Source organism: Schistocerca nitens, chromosome 4 (genome assembly GCF_023898315.1).
Source record: "Schistocerca nitens isolate TAMUIC-IGC-003100 chromosome 4, iqSchNite1.1, whole genome shotgun sequence".
Classification (NCBI taxonomy): domain Eukaryota; kingdom Metazoa; phylum Arthropoda; class Insecta; order Orthoptera; family Acrididae; genus Schistocerca; species Schistocerca nitens.
Genome location: NC_064617.1, coordinates 262,833,244 through 262,851,768, shown reverse-complemented (window position 1 = coordinate 262,851,768; position 18,525 = coordinate 262,833,244). Strand labels below are relative to the sequence as shown.

The following is an 18,525-nucleotide window of genomic DNA, read 5'->3' as shown; positions in this document are numbered from 1 at the left end:
AAACTTATTTTTCCATACATGCTTAAATTGTCATAGCAACCAAACTATTATGTTTAAATCACTATTAATCTCAGAATAACTTACGGGTACTTCTCTTAGCGGCTGCTAACTTTTGTTCCATCCAAGTGTCTACTTTCTTTTGTTGTTCTAAGGGATCCTTTGAATGCCTCACAACTGATAAAGAGTTCTGCAACTCCTTTTTAATTTTTTCTTGTTTTTTAGCTGCTTCCTTTTTTTGTAACCATGCAATCCAAGTTTCTTTGCATCGTTTCTCTTTCTTTATTTGGTCCTCTTCCCTGCTCTTCCTCTCCTTTTCTCTTTGTTCTTTTGCTAACTGTCTCTTTTCAGTTTCAAGTTTATGTTTTTTTCTGTACCATTCCCGCCATGCTTTGTTACCATCAGTGCCATGTTCATCCATATACAGGAAAGTAAAGAAAATATTGTTCACTTTACTTTTTCTTTTATTTGTAAAAATTTTCTGCATTAAGCGGAAATCATGAAGCTCTGCTCTTTACGAAGAAATGTGAAGGTCTTCTCTTTAAGCAAAAACACACTGTTGACCAACTAAAAAAAAGGAAACAAAAGAAATCCATTATAGAAAGAATAAGTTAACAGTCAACAAACTTTCATTGGTACTGTGTTTTTGCATGTACTAAAATTACATGTGATATTTATTTTATTCCACATTTTGAAAAAGTATTAATCCAACCCTTTACACATTTTGATATAACTGTTGTAAGAAAGGCAACTGAGTATCATAAAATGCACAAAGCTGTTACAAACAGGGAAAGTAATCTAGCAAAACCAAGAGAGATATGTCACTTCATAGCAGGCAGTACTTGGTGTAAGTAATATAATTAAGCTAACTTGAAAAAAAATCAATTTAATGTTGTAGTCATATATTATTCAGGAGTGGATAGATTCTTCTTCTACATAGTGTAAATTACAGTTAACACAAAATACTCAGACTTGCTGTTTGTGACTTCCTTTTTGCTCAACATAACTGCTGCTGTTTTTATTGTGTGTTCAGGCAGATAAACTGGTGTAATTCAGAAGTGGCAAACATGAAGTGGTTGTTGTATAGAGGTCGGGTAATAAAATATCTCACAAAATTTCATAGTTTACATGAAAACTACTAAAAATTTTATCCATTCCATTTCAATATAATTATGTGGGTGAATTGTGTTAGATGTAATGCCATATTGAAACTTCATAACAGATTAAAACTGTGTGCTGGACTGAGACTCTAACTCAAGATCTTTGCCTTTTTCAGGCAAGTACTCTACTGACAGCTGCCCCAGCATTACTCATGAGCCATCCTTACAGCTTTACTTCTGCTAGCATCTCATCTCCTACCTTCCAGACCTCACAGAAGTTCTCCTGTGAAACTTGTAGGACCAGTACTCATGGGAAAAAGGATATTACAGATATATGGCTTAAGCATACCCTGGGAGTTGTTTCTAGAACGAAATTTTTACTCTGCAGTGGAGTGTGTGCCGATATGAAACATGCTGGCAGATTAAAACTTTGTGCTGGACTGGTACTCAGACTCGGAACCTTTGCCTTTCAGTAGCAAGTACTTAACTGACTGAGTCATACATGCAGTTTCATATCAACACACATTCAGCCACAGAGTAAAAATTTCATTCTGAGAACATCCTATGGCTAAGCCACTTCCCTGCAATATCTTTTCTTCCTGGAGTGCTAGTCCTGTAAGTTTCATGGGAGAACTTCTATGTGATTTGGAAGGTACGATATGTGGTAATGTCAGAAGAAATGCTTCACAGATGGGCCATGAGCCATGTTTGGGTAGCTCAGTCAGTAGAGCACTTCCACATGAAAGGAAAGGTCCTGAGTTTGAGTCTCAGTCCACCACATACTTTTAATCTCCCAGAAAGTTTCAAATCAGTGCACACATTGCTAAAGAGTGAAAAATTAATTCTGTAACACCCTGTTATTTCATTAACATTTCAAGACAGAGAAACAAGGTGTTTGGCAAATGCTGTAATTTTGTTGTGTGGTTAATACTATTAACTACTGAAACAAACATTGTATTTCAAATGGGACTGTAATTTTTTAATGGTATTTGACACCTCTTCTAAAGGCAAGTACACTGATATGAAACTCGTTAATTCTGACAATGACAGTTTTTTGTACAAGTATCTTAGAAATTTGCTACATTGAGAGACCCATAGGGCTATCTTCCATGGCAGCATAACCACTGCTTAGCAGTCCTTTCATACCAGGCTCTGTAGTTGTATCAAAACCTTTTGACTGCTTAATTAGCAGAAAATATGTTGTGTACTGCTGGGCCTACTATCATATGACAGCTCATGTCTGCTTCAGCATTTCTTGCATGCAGTCATGTACACCACTGAGGAAAAATTTTGTATAATACTTGGATAAGATGAACGTTAAAGGCATACTGTCAGAACAGTATGATTGTATGGGGATACCTACCCTAATTATCAGTATTCAATGCACCGGGCAACTGCATGTATTTCAGAACACTAGTGTGAACTGCAAGTTTGAATACCAGAGGAAAAGTAAGATTAGTTGGTTGGTTTAAAAAGGGGGGAAAGGGACCAAACTGCAAGGTCATCAGTCAAAAAGTAAGAGTACTGTAACTGATAGAGCACACAATAAAGCTGTTATGGCTAAAGCACTTATGAACCCACAAGGTGGCATGGGATGTATGTAGGATCTGTCAGAAGAGTGACATTCACATCATGCATTGACATATGTTTCAATCTGGAATGTTGTACTGAATTTTTTCAGTATACTCTGTCATACTTGACAGATGATGCTATCTTTTTCAAACATGTGCTCTTTACCAGTGAAGTAATGTTTACCAATCACAGTAATAAAAACTTAATAATAGCAAATTGGGTATCAGAAAATCCTGCTGGCTTCATCAGGTACAGCAGCAACAGCTGTGGAGCCACAATTATGCCAGACAATTGGTGCCAACAAATTGCTGCAGCATGCACCACTATGTCATCTATTGATGTCCTCTTGTCTGTTCATCTGTTCCTCAAACAGCAGCTGCAAATTATGGGAAACGGTTTGAACAGCTATTGAAGTAAATTATTAAATTATGGTGTGTTGAGATAAGTATTTATTTCTTCGGTGATGGATAGTCACCAAATCATTGTAATATGTATAGTTCATTAACCCGTGTATTCCATTTAATTACAATTTCAGACAGTATTTGTAGCCACACTTATCTGACACAACCAATACGCCATGAAACTATCTCAATCCTTTATGAAACTTTTAGCCACTTTGGACACGACAGATGAGATAATATACATTTTATCCATGGACCAGATGCTTTTTTGTGGAGAACAGACAGACAAAATGTCTCTTTCATTCATTCCAAGCATGCTGCAGAAAGCCACAATGCAAGTTTAAATAGTGAACTACATGAGGAAAATGCAGGTTTTTCTACAAACACTATTCTCTTAAACATGAAGGCATCCACCTATTTAAAGTAGCTTTCCTACTCACCATCTCACTGACTAACAGTTAGTATATTGGTGTGCATAAAAAAAATTGTAGTTGACCCCTATCTCTGCCTAGAAAAATTAGACTTTTATCTTGGTAGCATTGGCTAATCTTCTTGTAACATATGATGATGGGGCCTGGGATGGTAATTCGACTTAGCATTGTTTATACCACAATAATGGATTCTGGCTGTGTTACCTCTCAATTTTGGCACATTTCTCAAAAACTTTTATGAAAAGTTTAAACCCCAACATCAACAAGAATTATAACAATGTACTCACGTTTTCAAGAGTTTCTAATCCTGTCACAAAAGTGCAACATTCCATTAAACATATTTTGGGTGATATCACAGTATTAACCATGTAACAAAATTGGGCCCAATTCTGAGTACTATTATATGCATGAAACCTTAATTCAGTATCTTGAACAGTCACAAAATAAAATAGGCATATCGTGTGTGACACTTCATAAAATGCATTAATTTTGAAAGTTTTCAACAATCAAACACCACAGAAATTATCCCAAAACAATGGGACAGACAAGAAGAACACATTTCTACATCTACTTTTACATCTACATCCATACTCTACATATCACTGTGAAGTACATGGCAGAATGTACACCCCATTGTACCAGCTATTATGGTTTCTTCCCATTACATTTCTGTATGGAGCATGGGAAGAATAACTGACTGAATGCCTGTGTGCATGCAATAATTATTCTAATCTTATCCTCTGGATAACTACACTCCTGGAAATTGAAATAAGAACACCGTGAATTCATTGTCCCAGGAAGGAGAAACTTTATTGACACATTCCTGGGGTCAGATACATCACATGATCACACTGACAGAACCACAGGCACATAGACACAGGCAACAGAGCATGCACAATGTCGGCACTAGTACAGTGTATATCCACCTTTCGCAGCAATGCAGGCTGCTATTCTCCCATGGAGACGATCGTAGAGATGCTGGATGTAGTCCTGTGGAATGGCTTGCCATGCCATTTCCACCTGGCGCCTCAGTTGGACCAGCGTTCGTGCTGGACGTGCAGACCGCGTGAGACGACGCTTCATCCAGTCCCAAACATGCTCAATGGGGGACAGATCCGGAGATCTTGCTGGCCAGGGTAGTCGACTTACACCTTCTAGAGCACGTTGGGTGGCACGGGATACATGCGGACGTGCATTGTCCTGTTGGAACAGCAAGTTCCCTTGCCGGTCTAGGAATGGTAGAACGATGGGTTCGATGACGGTTTGGATGTACCGTGCACTATTCAGTGTCCCCTCGACGATCACCAGTGGTGTACGGCCAGTGTAGGAGATCGCTCCCCACACCATGATGCCGGGTGTTGGCCCTGTGTGCCTCGGTCGTATGCAGTCCTGATTGTGGCCCTCACCTGCACGGTGCCAAACACGCATACGACCATCATTGGCACCAAGGCAGAAGCGACTCTCATCGCTGAAGACGACATGTCTCCATTCGTCCCTCCATTCACGCCTGTCGCGACACCAATGGAGGCGGGCTGCACGATGTTGGGGCGTGAGCGGAAGACGGCCTAACGGTGTGCGGGACCGCAGCCCAGCTTCATGGAGACGGTTGCGAATGGTCCTCACCGATACCCCAGGAGCAACAGTGTCCCTAATTTGCTGGGAAGTGGCGGTGCGGTCCCCTACGGCACTGCGTAGGATCCTACGGTCTTGGCGTGCATCCGTGCGTCGCTGCGGTCCGGTCCCAGGTCGACGGGCACGTGCACCTTCCACCGACCACTGGCGACAACATCGATGTACTGTGGAGACCTCACGCCCCACGTGTTGAGCAATTCGGCGGTACGTCCACCCGGCCTCCCGCATGCCCACTATACGCCCTCGCTCAAAGTCTGTCAACTGCACATATGGTTCACGTCCACGCTGTCGCGGCATGCTACCAGTGTTAAAAACTGCGATGGAGCTCCGTATGCCACGGCAAACTGGCTGACACTGACGGCGGCGATGCACAAATGCTGCGCAGCTAGCGCCATTCGACCGCCAACACCGCGGTTCCTGGTGTGTCCGCTGTGCCGTGCGTGTGATCATTGCTTGTACAGCCCTCTCGCAGTGTCCGGAGCAAGTATGGTGGGTCTGACACACCGGTGTCAATGTGTTCTTTTTTCCATTTCCAGGAGTGTATGTGAGAAATACATAGGGGATTGTAATATATTCCTCGAGTCATCAGTTAAAGCCAAATCTTGAAACTTTGGTAGTATACTTTCTCAGGATAGTTTACATCTCTCTTCATGAGTCTTCCAGTTCAGTTTCTTCAGTATCTCTGTGCCACTCTCCCATGGGTGAAACAAACATGTGACCACTCATACTGCCCTTCTCTGAATACTTTCAGTATCCCCTGTTAGTCTTGGTTGGTACGGGTCCTACAAACCTGAGCAACATTCTAGAATCAGTCACATGAGTGATTTCTAAGCAATCTCCTTTGTAGATTGATTGCACTTCCCCAGTATTCTACCAATAAACCAAAATCTACCACCTGCTTTACACACAACTGAGCCTTTGTGATCATTCTATTTCATTTCCCTACAATGTGTGTAACCCTCGAGTATTTGTATGAGTTGGCAGGTTCCAGCTGTGAATTACTGATGTTATAGTCATAGAATACTATCTTTTTTTCATTTTCTGAAGTGCACCATTTTATATTTATGAACATTTAAAGTAAGTTGCCAATCTTTGCACCACTTTGTAATCTTATCAAGATCTGACTGAATATTTATGCAGCTCCTTTCAGACATTACTTCATTATAGATAACTTCATAATCTGCAAACATTCTGGTGCTGCTGTTGTCAGCAAAGTCATTAATATACAACATGAACAGCATGGGTCCCAACACACTTCCCTGGGGCACACCTGAAGTTACTTCTATACCTGACAAAGACCCTCCATCCAAGGTAACATGCTGCGTCCTCTTACAAAAAAGCCCTTAATCCAATCATAAATTTAACTTGATATCCCACTATGATCAAAGTTTTGACAATAAGTGTACATATGGTAATGAGTCAAATACTTTTCAGAAATCAAAAAATAATGGATCTACCTGACTGCCTTGATCCAAAGTTTTCAGTATGTTGTGAGAAAAGTATGAGTTGAACTTCATGTGATAGATGTTTTCGGAATCGATTCTGGTTGGCATTGAGGAGGTCATTCTGTTCAAGATACCCCGTTATGTTTGAGCTCAGAATATGTTCTAAGATTCTACAAAAAATTGATATCAAAGATATTGGACGGTAGTTTTGTGAATCATTTGAGCTACCCTTCTTGTAGACAGGTGTGACCTATGCATTTTTTCCATGTACTGGGCATGGTTTTATGTTTGAGGGATCTTCAATAGATTATAGCTAAAAGAGGGGGTATCTCAGCCACAAATTCAGCATGGAATCTGACAGGGATTCCATCGAGCCCTGAAACTGTTCAGTTTTATTGATTTCAGTTGTTTCTCAACACCACTGACACTAATACTTATTTCACACATATTTTCAGTGGTACAAGGATTACACTGGGGCAGTTTTCCTGGGTTTTCATTCATAAAGAAATGTTTGAAAATAGAGTTAAGCATTTCAGCTTTTGCTTTGATACCCTCAGTTTCAGTTCCCATCTCATTCATTAGGGACTGGACACTAACTTTGGTACCGGTACCACTAACAGCCTTTACATACAATCAGAATTTCTTTAGGTTTTGTGAAATATCATTTGACAACATTCTGCTATAGTAGTCATTGAAGACATCACACATTGCTCTCTTGACAGTCAAATGAGTTTTGTTCAGCATCTCTGTCTGTAACCTTACACTTTGTTTTACACCTATTTTGCAGTAATCTCTGTTTCTTTACAGTGATTGCATACCATGGAGGTTGTCTCCTATTATGAACCTATCCAGTGCATGGTCAACTACTCCTTTAACCTCTACATGCTCCTGTCCTGTGCTTAAAATTTCAAGTTTCTCATTGAGGTGTGACACAACATATTTTTTTATCTAGTTTACTGAACGTGTGTATCTTTCTGCCTGTTTCAGTTGTCTTAAAGTGTTTCAGGCTGGCTTCTGTTGTGTGATGGTTTGTTATACTTCACCTCATCCACTAAACACTTACAGAAGTCGGCACTTGAACACTCCTTTTGTATACAATGAATGTTTCTTACTGAATATTTGGTAACTGTTAAGTATTATTAATGAGGGTCCAGCTAGTCCATGCCCTGAATCTGTGTGCCTTCTTCCTCCAACTTGGCTCAGACTTCACCTCCTTACAGGCTGCAGATATTGCTCCTGAAAATTAACTTCTGTCTCATTCATTCCAATTCATAAATAAGAAGTGAGATTCAATTCACCTTCATATATTATCTTTAAAATTATAAATCTTTGCATGACAAATGAGGACAGCTACTGACTTGTATGCTGCCTCTCTGTAATACGTAGGTAGCAGATCTGATATTCAACTCGTTAATTAACCATTACAATACATTTATTATCTTTGACACTTCGTGCTCTTAGATTTCATGGAGCTTCCGAACTGCCTGCTCCATAGAAACCCTATCTCCACCTAAGCAGGTAAGGTCATCTGACTGCTACCCACTTTCGTACTGTCACTGGTTTGTTAGCTCTGGTATCAGCACCTACAATTTAAAACTCCTCCTAACAGTCTGGTGCTCACCACTATTGACTACTCTCAGCCACGAAAATCTTTTCTCTGACATACGTATTTAAAGACATGATACCTCTCTTTCAAGGAATGGGATGTATCATTATATATCCCTCCACTGAGAGAAATGATGTTGTGACTATACATTGATTGCTTCTTTGGTTTCACCATCAATACACATTTCATTATACCTTATCACAAAACTCTCCTTTTTTTTAATCTTTTTTTTTTTATTGTTTATTTTTATTTTTATTTTTTTTAGAGAAGGTAAATATTATCTAAATTCTAGGATCAATTATCAGAGCACTCTGAGATTACATTGTGTCCTCAGAAACAGGTAAATTACTTAACTTTAATAATTTTTATTTAATCAACCTGGAGGACATGCTCTCTCACCCAGATTCTCTACCCTTATGCAAATAATAATACTCATAACATTTCTCAACACTGCCCTCCCAGGGATTAAGTGCTCTTTCCCGTAACTTTGTATGCTTGCTATCGCGAAATACCTCTTCCCATAAAGCAGTTGGAGTCCTCCCTTCATTGGGTCCATCTGAACCTGATATTAGTTCCTTTCTCTGGAGTAACTTACCCATGAACTCCCACAAAGTGCATCACATAGCTTCCTTACTATTACTTTAAGTACCTTAGTACTTCTCTTTTTCTATCCCTAAAACTGTTTTGATTTACAAGAAGGGTTGTACAATCATAGCCCCTTCCTTCTTGTCATTATGATTATTAAACATTTGTGTGTCCACATTTTTTGCGTCGTGCCATTGGTTTTTTGACTTTCCTTCCAGATATTTGGTCATTTGGCAATAATTTTTACTTCTCTTTTCTTTTTAAACTTTTGGTTAAACCTGATATTTTCATGATTCGTATCTTCCTGATTTGGACTATTCTTTGTATTATTCGTGGAATCTAGATTTTCCACAAATGATGACAACTCATTTACAACAGCTGAACTTTGGTACAAAATTTCTTTACGTACATAATAAGGTAGCCGTCTCACAAGTACTTTAGATAAATGAACTTCATCCTGTGGGTTGTCTAAATATTTAGATCATATGAAATACCACTCAGTATACTTTTTAAAACTTTCCCATGAACTACTGTAGTGCTTTGAAATGAGTAATTCTAAAGCTAATTTTTCTTGCATCATTTGTCACCGGTATTTACATCTGAATTCTTCTTGAAAATTCTTCCGAGAAGTAAATTCTTCTGAGTGAGCATTCCACCACTCAGTAGCATCCTCTACTAGATAACTTAATGCAAAATATTTTTTCCAAGAATCCTCCCATTTTTGAGGTAAAGATCTTAAAAAAACCTGGAAGAAGTATGTTGGATATACATCTCTACCGGGTTTAAGATTTGGGAACTGTTTGTATAGGTTCCCGCAGTTGAGTAATTGTAGTTCTTCTAATAAAAGAATTTTATCTAAAAATTTCCCTCTACACTGACATTCTGTGATTCCTTGTCTTATTTTAGCCAACTCATCCCACAGTCATTTAAATTCATTATTTGAATGAGTTATTTCATCCTTGGAATGCTGTACACTATTTAAAGTTTGTGCACTCTCTTGAAATTTTTGATCTACTAAGGCCTGTACTTTCTCCTCCAAACCCATAAAGATATCATATGAAGAAACAGAATCTCCATTCTCACTCCTTTCCTCTAAAAGTTCAGTAGGATTTTGTGCATCTGCGACATGATGCTTTACAAGTTTACACTCCTTTACTGCAAATTCTTACAAACTATCTACATCAGTATGAATTTCGCTAATATGTCCTTGAATTTTGTTATGTACAAGGTCGCATTGTTGAAGCATTTCAATTTTGTTTTTAAAAACATTCAACTTATGATCTAGTGTATCTGCCAAACACTCCTCCAAATGCTCAAGTTTCTCATCAAATTGGTCAAATCTGTCATTATTACTATTAAGTATCTCCTCTTTGGATGACTGTATTTTAGAATTAATCTTTTTAAATTGGTTTTGTATCTGCTTAGTAAATCCATTGAATTTTTCCAATTTCTTTTCTCCTGGTGTGATCATCTTTCTTGTGATGACAGGCATAAACTAATATTTTACTTCTCATCTCAACATGTTTATCATCTATATTGATATTTTCGATTTTAAAATCAATTGCATTCTACACAAATAACTCTTTAAATTGGTCGCAAGCACAGCTCACTATTAACTTTATACTGCGTGGTGTTGATGGACTGCTGGCTTCTCATGGATGTGTGCTCTCAACATGCTGCACGTGTGGTTTGCAATCTGCAGATGATTGCGTTCTGCTGACAAACTGCGTGTAGGCTGCAATGTGGCGACTACACATGCATTGCAATCTTTTGACAGCTGCTTGTAGACTGCTACTGTTGTTAGGTGAATACTGGTTCATTTCTCCCCAACAGATTTTTTTCATTTTTCGCTCAATGTTACTATTTGTTTCTGATTCAGTTTGTCATCTGTACTGTATAGAATGCCTTTTGTTTTATTCCTGTTGCCCTTGGCAATGCATTTTCTCCTTGGCCCTTTCTTACAAAATTTTGAGATTTGGCTTTTTCTTTACACATTACCTGTATTTTAGCTGCTAAGGTTGGCACGTGAACTGTTTCACACTGGCATGTGCTGTGTGGTGGTTTGTTGTACTTCACCTCACGCACCAAACACTTAAATAATCTCCCTCCTGAACACTCCTTTTATATGCAATGTATGTTGCTTTCTGAATATTCAGCCACTGTTACATATTATTAATCAGGGTCCAGTTAGTCTGTGCCCTGTATCCATGTGCCTTCTTCCACCATCTTGACTCAGACTTGGCCTCTTTACAGGCTCTGCAGATAAAGATGCTGGAAATTAATTTCTCATTCTCATTCACCCTCCACATAAATAAGAGGTGAGATTCAATTCACCTTCTTACATTATTTTTAAAATTCCACACAATGCATGATAGATGAGGACAGCTACCAACATGTATACTGCCTCTCTGTACTATGTACATGACATATCTGATGTTCAACTTGATAATTAACAATGACAATACATTTCTTTGGCATTTCACACTTTTAGATTTCATGGAGCTCTCTGTTCTGCACCATCTGCTCTGTGGAACTCTGTGGGCTTTCAAAAAAAAATTAAAGGTGGCCCTCAACTACGTACCCTCAGACTCAGAGATGAAATACTAAAAGTTTTGGATGGTTTCATTGTCTAGGGGCTGGGATATGTAGTTGCCACATTACAAGCCAAATACTGCTGAGTCTACAGTATACAATATGAATATACACACGAATCGAATGGTCAAAAGTTCCTATCACTCGGCAATTGGGAACTTTGAATGTAACATAGAGATTTATAAATGAAAGATTGCAATTAAATAAAATCTGCAGGTACTATTTCTAATGACTTTAAATGATGAGTATGACAGCAGAAGTACCTTTAAGAATGCCGTTTATTACTGCAAAACACTTACTGGAGTTGATGGTACAGCAATTAAATAAAATGCAAGTTGAATAACTAGGAAACAATAGATTCCTACTTCACGTAATTAGTTATGAGGAGGAGGAGGAGATTAGTGTTTAACGTCCCGTCGACAACGAGGTCATTAGAGACGGAGCGCAAGCTCGGTGAGGGAAGGATGGGGAAGGAAATCGGCCGTGCCCTTTCAAAGGAACCATCCCGGCATTTGCCTGAAGCGATTTAGGGAAATCACGGAAAACCTAAATCAGGATGGCCGGAGACAGGATTGAACCGAATGAGTTATGAGCAACAACATAGCTCGCAAGATATTCACTTATAAATGCATACTAGATCTTCACTGCAGAAGCCACGGAAATCTTACAAGTGCACAAGTCGGCACTACGAAATATTTCTATCTCCCGCGACCACGTGCAAACTGTTCTTCACTCTCCAAGTATTTCCCGCGACCGTCCATCGCGCCTTCCTGTCCAGCACACCCCCGTGCCCTCTGCGACCCGATGCTCCTTCCCCACTTCCATACAGTCTCTCCATTGACTTCGGTAGTCACCTACCATAGTAACAAATGCTACGATTGACTAGAGCACTCCCGTCATGTCCCCAAGCCAACGCACACTCACAAACATATTGAAACACATATGAAACACTGGATTTACATTTAAATAACTTGAAATTAAATAAATATTCCTACTGCTGGACCATAAACGTGTTCTAACACATATTATTAAATACATAAACAGATTAAATAAACAAAATTGAAGGAATAGAAACACAGTACATATTTGACCAATTTCTTCATGAATAGTATATATCAGATATAAACAAAGACATAGACAAATAAATATATTTATAAGCGTATCTGCTACCATTTTTTTGTGTAACTGTAGAGTACTTATGGCCTGACACGATCAATAGTAATAGGCCACTTTGATCTCCAATAAAATAACTCATGTACTATTCAAGTTACTTGCCTGTAATTCATATCAATTTAGGTTTACACTAATAGCTTTCTAAAGACATGTCGATCTTTGGAAATTCGTTGCTGGCTGTTACTTACAGTCAGATACTAAACTTTAAACTAATAAAGATATCTGCCATTATGGTTTCACAAAGTCCACCATCTTTGGCACTCATGGCAGACAAATATCCTTTGTCGACACAAAGCACCTTCCTCGACACAGCATCAACATGAAATTCGCAGACACGCGGTCGGCCTGGACCACGCACTGGGGCTACTCCACTTGCTCCGGCTACTGTTCGGCACCACGCGATTGCTAATGAGGCCCAGCTTGCCAAGCAGCCTGTGCGGCCACGCCAACTCCGAACTTAGAATATTTTCAGGGTGCCACAACTCGCCCATTACCTCACAACTCCTATCTATATCTCAGCAGGCAGGGTTGTCTGATTGCTACCCACATCTGTACGGTCACTGGATTGTTCGCTTTGGTATCAGCAGCTACGGTTTAAACACCTCCCAACAGTGGGTTGCTCACCACTTATTGACTACTCTCTGTCACAAAGATCTTTTCTCTGATGTATGTATTTAAGGACGTGATACCTCTAATTCATTGAATGGGATGAATCACTACAGTCCTTTGTGCTTTGGTAATAATTCTTGCCACAATCTCGTCATGGTCACTAATATCAGTTTCGATGTGGACATCCTCAAAGAGGTGAGATCTATTTGTTACCATTACACCCAAAATATTTTCTTCATGAGGGAGGTAGTTTTCAGAGAACACATTTAGTAATGTTTCACAGGATGCCTTATCATGCCTACCACTAACAAAACTGTAATTTTCCCAGTTAATTGTTAGATGATTAAAGTCTTCACCAGTGATTACAGTATGATTCCGGAACTTAACATACAAGTGAACTGAGGCTTTCTCTAAGGTTTTTGATTACATCAGGAGATGAGTCTGGTGGGTGATAGAAGGTTCCATTTATCATTTCCTATAGAGTCTGCATCTCACATGCAGCTTCAATTTCTTCTTGGTGGATTTGACTTTCTTGTCTACCACGACATCACCTCCATTTCCCATTTGCCTATCCTTCTGATACACATTTAAATTTTCCACCAGAATCTCACTGCTATCAATTTCAGGTTCAAACAAGCTTTCTGTACCTAGTATTACATGATCTTCGATGCTTTCCAGGAGAGCTTCATTTATTTAAAAAGTAGAGTGTATGCGTTTTATATTGTGCTGCAACATATCAAAATTATAAATTTTGGAATGGCAGTTTGTAATTTAAACATGTTATTTGAAGTAGAAATAAGAGTTTGTTTAACAGAGATAAAAATATTACGTGATAGTGTCCTTAAATCAATTTGCATGACAAGGGCAGTAATGCTAGGAACATACTTACTTTTGATTGAGAAGATCAACAACTCACAGGCCCTCATTAGGTTGTATTCTATGGGGAAGCATAACAAAAACTTCGTTAAACAGCCTAATTTTAATAACATGTCTAGACCTAAGAGTGATTTTTGTTGGTATTCCATGAAGGATATAAATTGTTACAGCATCCTTACATTGTGCTTCTTGATAATAAAATACAAGTCAAGCAAAAGGACACAGCTGGTAATATTTAAAATATCGATTCTTTGAAATTTTTAAGATTTTAACAAAGCAACGTGGGACCATTGTACCTGAAATGATTTACATAAAGAGATACTGATAATTTAACATCTGTCAAATACATGTGGAGCTAAATTTGTAGTGAGCCAATAGATGTTTTTTTGCAAACTGATACAGCTCATTTAGAAGTCCCCATTCTGCATTTCTTCATAAACATCATACTTCTTCTGAAAGTTTCCAAATCAAAAAATTAGTCATAATTCACATTCTTGTGATCCAGAACAATGGGATCTTAAATAATCCTTATTTCCAACACTGAGTGCAATAGCTTTGTAGGTAAAATTTTAGTGACTCCAAAAATGCTGACTTCTATTAAAAGAGTTTGTCGTTTGTTAATTATTAGATTTGTAAACTTCATTTTTAGCAACTTTTGGCAAGCTCTGGGAATCCCCAAGGAATTAAAAATTAATTTGCATGAAACAGTGCCTATAATTTTGTCTTTTTTCTAGTAGTAGAAGTCATAGTTAAACCAATTTGCTCTTTTGCTTGTTTTCATTGTTTTCAGAGTTTGCTATCTTTCATCATGTTTATTAATGTGTAATATCAGATTCTGATTTTTATTCTTATGCTTGTCTACAAGCATACAGAACAATCCTTGTTTAACCATCAAAAGTCAACATCTCTGTGTTGTTGGTGGTGAGTCCACATTATATAGTCAACTTAATAACATCTCTCACTGTCTATCAGTCAAGATTTAGAATTATTCTGTGAATCAGTCCACACCTAAAAGTTAAATTGTCAACATCTCTGTGTCACTATCAGCCTCCAAGAAGTACTGTTATTATCTGTAGTCAATAATACAATATGAGAAATGAGGTGTAACTAAAATTAACATCAAGCTATTTGATAGACAGAGCCTGACTGTTGAGAGTATTGTAAACATGTTGCCAGTCTGTCAAAACATTCATAGTGCAGGTGCTGACCCATTATACATAAACTGTTAAAACTATTGACTGCAAGTTGATCATCACTATTTTACTGATGGCAATAAATGTGAAAGGACTGCAAATAGTACAGTGTTGTGTTTGTTGTTTAATAAACTGGTTTCTAAAACAAATTGTAACAAAAAACTGAAGGAACAGCAGAACTACTACCAAGGAAAAGCCCAGGTCAGTAACCTTACAAGCAGGGATAAAAGACAAGAAATGAACAGTTATTTACAACTTGTACTGAAACTACATTGCAGTTATAAAAATTGAAGGACTTGAAGGGGAAGCAGTAGTTGAGAAGGGAATGAAACAGGGTAACAGCCTATCACCGATGTTATTCGATCTGTCCCTTGAACAAGCAGTAAAAGAAACCAAGAAGAAATTTGGAAAGGGAGAAGAAATAAAATTTTGAAGTTCACCAATGACTGTAATTCTGTCAGAGACAGCAAAGGACTGTGAAGCACAGCTGAAAGAATGGATAATGTTCTGAATATCAACAAAAGTAAAACAAGGGTAACAGAATGTAGTGGAATTAAATTGAGTGATGTTGATGGAATTACATTAGGAAACGAGAAAGTAAAAGTAATACACGAGTTTTGCTATTTTGGCTGAAGTGAAGAGGACATCTAATGCTGACTGGCTTTAGCAAGAAAAGCATTTTTGAAAAAGAGAAATCTGTTAACATCTAATACAAATTTATGTGTTAGGAAGTGTTTTCCAAACGTATTTGTTTGGAGTGTAGGCTTGTATAGAAGTGAAATGTGGACGAGAATCAGTTCAGACAAGCAGAGAATTGAAGTTTTTTAAATGTAGTGCTACAGAAGAATGCTGAAGATTAGGTGGGTAGACAAAAAATTGTGACACACCATCACTACACAACGGTATGCACTTAGGCATCAAGGATTAGCCAGTTTGGTAACTGGGGGAAGTTTGGAGGGTAAAAGTTGTAGAGGGAGACCTAAGCATGACTAAAGAAGCAGGTTAAAATGGATGTACCCTGCAGTAGTTATTCAGAGATGAAGAAGCTTGCACAAGATCGGCTAGTGTGGAGAGCTGCCTTAAACTAATCTTCAGACCACAGCAACAAGAAATAGCTACTAGAGAAAGACTTAACTTTAGAAGATAGAAGTGAATGAGCTATTCCTAGCTTTTGGAACTGTTAGTTCCTACCTCATGGAAGAAAAAGGGATAGATTTGGGAAGGAGTGGTGGTAGGGCACTCAGACCCCCAGGCTGAGAGGGATCAACCAACACACACACACACACACACACACACACACACACACACACACACACACACACACACACACCTCTAAGACAGCTACATTGTGCCAGATGAATACACAGTGACAGGAGTGCAGTTCTACTGGTACACTGTGGTTAGTGCTTGTATAAGGTACAGTGTGTAAGGGGATAAAGATGATGTGGAGTGGGAAGAAGGGTTGGGGGAGTGTGGTGTATGGCTCGAAGGGAGACAGCAAGTTCATAAGGTAGGAATACAACACATCAGCTCTGGTTAGTTCAGGCAGTCCATGACGACGACGACGAGTGGATTGGGAGATGGCAGAACAGAGGAAAGGGAGACTGTGGAGAAGAGGGTGTGTGCCGAAAGGATCTAAATGACACAGTTGTGAAGTAGCCATTGAAATCAAGCACATTGTGCTCAGCAGCACGTTTTTTCACCACTGTATTGATAACTCTGCTCTTGGCCTCCCAAGTCCTTCTAAACTGGTATTCTGTTGTCCACCCAACCTACTCAATATTCTTGTCCATCACTACACCACACACAACCCATTGCTACATTGGCACATCCCTGTGGAAGATCCAGGTGCAAGATCTGATTCACAGGCTTATCCTATCCAATCACAGGGAGAGATACCTGTGACAGTAGCCAAGCCGTATAGCAACTCAGTTGCAATTTCTGCACAGCAGTTTACGTGGGCATGACAACCAATCTACAGTGAACCCAAATAATAGGTCACTAACAAACTTTGACAAAGAAGAGAGTTGACTACCCTGCGACAATAACGTTGTTGAGCACAACATTCTCGATTTGAGTGGCTGCTTCACACAACCCATGCCATCTGAATAATTCCCTCCTGCACTAGCTTTTCTGAACTACATAGATGGGAGTTATCCTTGCAACATATCCTTCACAGCATGACTAATCATAAAGGTAGGGACCTCGGGGTAGTGGTAACGGTCTGGGAATCTCATACAGTTTGCCAAGGTTATTGCAAAAGTTAGGAGAATGACTGTGTATAGTGTGTGAAGGCAGCAATGGACAGATTATCTCATTTCAGGGCTTAACTTAAAGAAATAATAGCGTTGACATAGTAATGTATTGAGGCATTTGAGACCTGATAAGTCCTGGGTGACAAGGGGGTGCTTCTCCGTTGTTTGGAAGTGGCAGCTATATTTGTCAGAAGGAGACAACTCAGGAGATTTGTCTGTGGACAAGATCTGTGGGGTAATGACAGGTTGATGAAAGCCTGGGAGAGCTTGTTGTTCAGGTGTTAAGGGACTCAAGTGTGTGTGTTAGGGGCTCACTGTCAGAACAGATACACTTATCACATATTCCTACGTTGCAGGAAAAGGAATGTTTCATGTGGAAGGGGTGGCAGCTGTTGAAATTGAGGTACAGTTGCTTATTGGTTGGTTTTATATGGACTAAGATTTGAATATGTGCTTCAATAAGGAAGAGGTCAATGTTAAGAAAGGTAGCTTTGTATTTGACAAAGGACCATGTGAAACTGAGTTAAGAGGAGAAGTCAAGCTGATGCAGAAAGTGGAGTAGTTCTTTACCACGAGTTCAGATCATAAAGGTGTAACCAACAGATCTATACAAAGCCAAAGGGCCTAGCTTTTGGGTGTCGAGAGATATCTTTACCACAGTATGAGTGATCGTGATTCCCTAGATTCATTTTTAGGTATTCCCCTTGCAGGTGATGTAGGTACAGTTATGGATGAATTTGTCTTGGTGACAATAAATGAGTTTTAGGGAGACTTCCAAGTGGGTTTTGGGAGAACTAGTGTTCAAAACCCACATCCTTTCGTCTTTCCCTCTCCTTCCCTCTTTCCTGATGAAGCAACCATGGGTTGCGAAAGCTGAGGGAAAGACGAAAGGGTGTGGGTTTTAAGGGAGAGGGTAAGGAGTCATTCCAATCCCAGGAGCAGAAACGCTTATCTTAGGGGGAAAAAAGGACAGGTATACAATCGCGCACACACACACATGTATCCATCTGCACATATACATATGTGTGTGTGTGTGCGAGTGTATACCTGTCCTTTTT

The 18,525-nt window shown here is 39.1% G+C and overlaps 1 protein-coding gene across 5 annotated transcripts in view; it reads right to left on the bottom strand.

The window, feature by feature from the left end:
* The window catches only part of LOC126253533 (golgin subfamily A member 6-like protein 22), a 98,001-nt gene that overhangs the window by 66,094 nt on the left and 13,382 nt on the right, over positions 1-18,525 (bottom strand). For all 5 annotated transcript variants that reach the window (XM_049954918.1, XM_049954919.1, XM_049954917.1 and 2 more), the window contains one exon: positions 85-564. In XM_049954918.1, the coding sequence (XP_049810875.1) occupies positions 85-484 (400 nt within the window). In that variant the 5' untranslated portion in view covers positions 485-564. The remainder of the gene's footprint in view (positions 1-84; positions 565-18,525) is intronic.